The 2,883-nt window shown below is 32.2% G+C and overlaps 2 protein-coding genes across 2 annotated transcripts; one reads left to right on the top strand and one right to left on the bottom strand.

The window, feature by feature from the left end:
- The first annotated feature begins 688 nt into the window (after nucleotides 1-688).
- NAEGRDRAFT_82341 (uncharacterized protein) lies at nucleotides 689-1,300 on the top strand. Its single transcript, XM_002668533.1, has 2 exons — nucleotides 689-714; nucleotides 815-1,300. Exons 1-2 carry the CDS (start codon nucleotides 712-714, stop codon nucleotides 1,259-1,261), a joined length of 450 nt encoding a protein of 149 aa, XP_002668579.1. The 5' UTR covers nucleotides 689-711; the 3' UTR covers nucleotides 1,262-1,300.
- A 90-nt stretch (nucleotides 1,301-1,390) lies between these two features.
- Nucleotides 1,391-2,170, bottom strand: NAEGRDRAFT_76509 (uncharacterized protein; the record flags this gene model as incomplete). Its single annotated transcript, XM_002668531.1, has 1 exon — nucleotides 1,391-2,170. One exon carries the CDS (start codon nucleotides 2,168-2,170, stop codon nucleotides 1,391-1,393), a length of 780 nt encoding a protein of 259 aa, XP_002668577.1.
- Nucleotides 2,171-2,883: the final 713 nt, after the last annotated feature.

Below are 2,883 nucleotides of genomic sequence, written 5' to 3'. Positions count from 1 at the left end.
GTAACGTTGCTCCACTCATGATTCTCTTCAATTCTCTCTATTCTTGTTTTTTCCGGTTGTGAAAAGTGTGACAATTTTGATTATCTGAATAAATTATTATTACTAGTAATTCGCTATTAATTATAATAGTAGAAACCCAAAGATGAAGTATTGACAATCTTTTTGATTATTATTTGAATCCATTCTTCATCTTTGGTTGACATTGAATTTGGTTAGTTTCCAAAAACCTCTTTGTGGAAAATTAAAAAGGCAACCCAGTGTTATGATGACAAGTAAAGATGTCTTCATCAATCCTAGTGTCGAAACTAATAACAATTGTTGAAGAATTATTATTAATAATAATGCAATGTTATTATTCGGTTGAGAGAGGAATGTAGTGAATGAAAATTGTTGCAATGATACTTTAATTTTGATTTTCCTAAGAATATATAATATTGTTGTTGTAATTGTTAATGATGAGGAGTTTAATAGAACAAAGAATTATATCTTTAATATTAATAATCCAATCTATTCCAAATTATTCTATTATTCTAATGATGATTACATTATTTTGGTGAGTGATACAGGCTGATGAAAGCTTCTTTGTTTTGCTCTTTTTCTGGCTTGCAGATATTATGAGAGCATTTTTGCCATAGCAAACTTTGGTTGTAAAACGATGTAGTCAACGAATAATTAAAAAACTTGTTGAAAAAAAAATACGCAAAAGTCAAAATGGTACGTACTGCAGTCACTCTCTTAAAAAATATTTACCTTCTCTTTTCTAATTAATACTTGCTTGGTATGAATTATTTACTTACTCTTGAACATATTATAGGCCACAACTAAGAAGAAGTGTAGAAAGATGAGAGGTCACGTCTCTCACGGTCACGGTCGTATCGGTAAGCACAGAAAGCACCCTGGTGGTCGTGGTATGGCTGGTGGTCAACACCATCACAGAATCTGGGTTGACAGATTCCATCCTGGTTATTTCGGTAAGATCGGTATCAGAAGATTCCACATGAATAAGAATCACTTCTTGACAAATTGTCTCAATGTTGACGAATTGTGGAAGGTTGCCGGACAAGAAGTCTACCAACAAGCCAAGGAAGGTAAATTCGGTGGTAAGGCTGTCGTTATTGATGCTCACAAGGCTGGTTTCGACAAGATCATGGGTAGAGGTGACTTGCCAAAGATCCCAATCGTCGTCAGAGCTAGACTCTTCTCCAAGTCTGCTGAAGAAAAGATCAAGGCTATTGGTGGTGTCTGCGAACTCACTGCTTAAACTTCTTTCCAAACTATAAAAAAAATTATTTAAAATCATTATTCTTGTTGATTTTTGTTCATCTCCAAGAAATTCTAGCAAGTGTTTTACCAGTCAATTTGGATATTGGAAGATTGAAAAAGGTTGAATTTATTTTGACATAGCACTCCAATGTTTGTGAGTTTGGTTGATAATGTGTTTAGCATAGGCCTTATCTAACACTGTGGTATTGAATCCAAAATGATTTTCAGGTTTTCCATCGGTAGTCTTGTACATTCTAAACCAATCAATGATATCATTAATCTTTCCCTTTGGAATATCATAAATGTCCTGTAAATCTTCATCTGGTTGTAGTGTTGAGGTTTCAGATTCTGAAACAACTCTACCAATAACTTTCCAATCCATTTCACCTTCATCAATCATTGCAAGAATTCCAAAAACTTTGATTTTATAAACTTCTCCCATTTCCAAAGCAACATCACTAATTTCCACAACATCAATTGGATCATTATCACCTTGAACAGCAACAGTTGGTTGATAAACACCATCCTTAACTTGTCCAAAAGGAACATGAATTAATTTCTTTGGATCTTCCCAAGTTTGAGGAAGCATTCCGTAATTGAAAGGAATTCCACCAGCATCAAGTCTATAAGTAAATTCTCTGAGTTTTCCCTTCTTTTCATCTTGAATTATTGGATTAAATTGCTCCTTTGTATTGACTTCCATCTTTTTCAGAGTGTGCATTGGAATTTCATTAACAAAATAGTAATGATTAGCACTTGCTTGAAGTGGAATATCATGCCACGGAGAAATGAATGTATTCTTATTGATGGATCGATACATGATTTTAAAGCCATGATTTCCGAGGGTTCCCTCCAAAACTTTAGCAATTGAAAGTTTGCCCATTTGCGAGCAAATTTGTGAAGCCATTTTTTTTTCAATCAATTTGGGAAATTTTACAGAATTTGAAAATTGAAATGTTATGAAATTAAATGTTTAATCGCTAATTACAGCACGTTTACTTCAAATTTGACGCGTTTTTTGAAAGAAAATAAATTATTTAGAAAAAATTTTGTTGTTCTTCTGCTGTCAAATCCAAAATAAGCATTTCAATAGAACAACACCTAACAACTCGTTCTTACTCATTTCTACATATTTTTGAGAATGCTGCCACCCCAAGGGGTATGTCAATGCGAGGATTCATAATTTGAAGTCAGATTTCAAAACTACCTTAATTCCATCGAGAAATTAGCATTTTGTTGAATAAAATATTATCGTTACAGATTCTTTTCAAATGGAGTTGAGTTTACTTGCCAAATCAAAATTGAAAGATGAAATACTTTAAATTTTAAAAAAAACAATTTTAATTTCCCCAAATCTTGTCAAACTTGAAGTAAACGTGCTGTATTGAAATTTACAATTTTTTCATATGAAAAAAACAAATAAATTAAAAAAATTGTTGTTTTTATGAACCTTAAAAATGGAAATTCTTAAAGTTGGAAAAAGCGAAGGGTGTTTCTTTTTAATACTGATGATTGCTGATGCCTAATTGTTTATGATATATCTCTCAACAATTGCCTTTGATTATTAGTTCTATCTCTTATCATTTCAAATCTCAAAAAGAAATGCCACCTTTCAAACAA

Source organism: Naegleria gruberi (genome assembly GCF_000004985.1).
Source record: "Naegleria gruberi genomic scaffold NAEGRscaffold_173, whole genome shotgun sequence".
NCBI lineage: Eukaryota > Heterolobosea > Eutetramitea > Acrasida > Naegleriidae > Naegleria > Naegleria gruberi.
The sequence above is the reverse complement of the archived record's forward strand: the minus strand, read 5'-3'. Positions and strand labels throughout refer to the sequence as shown.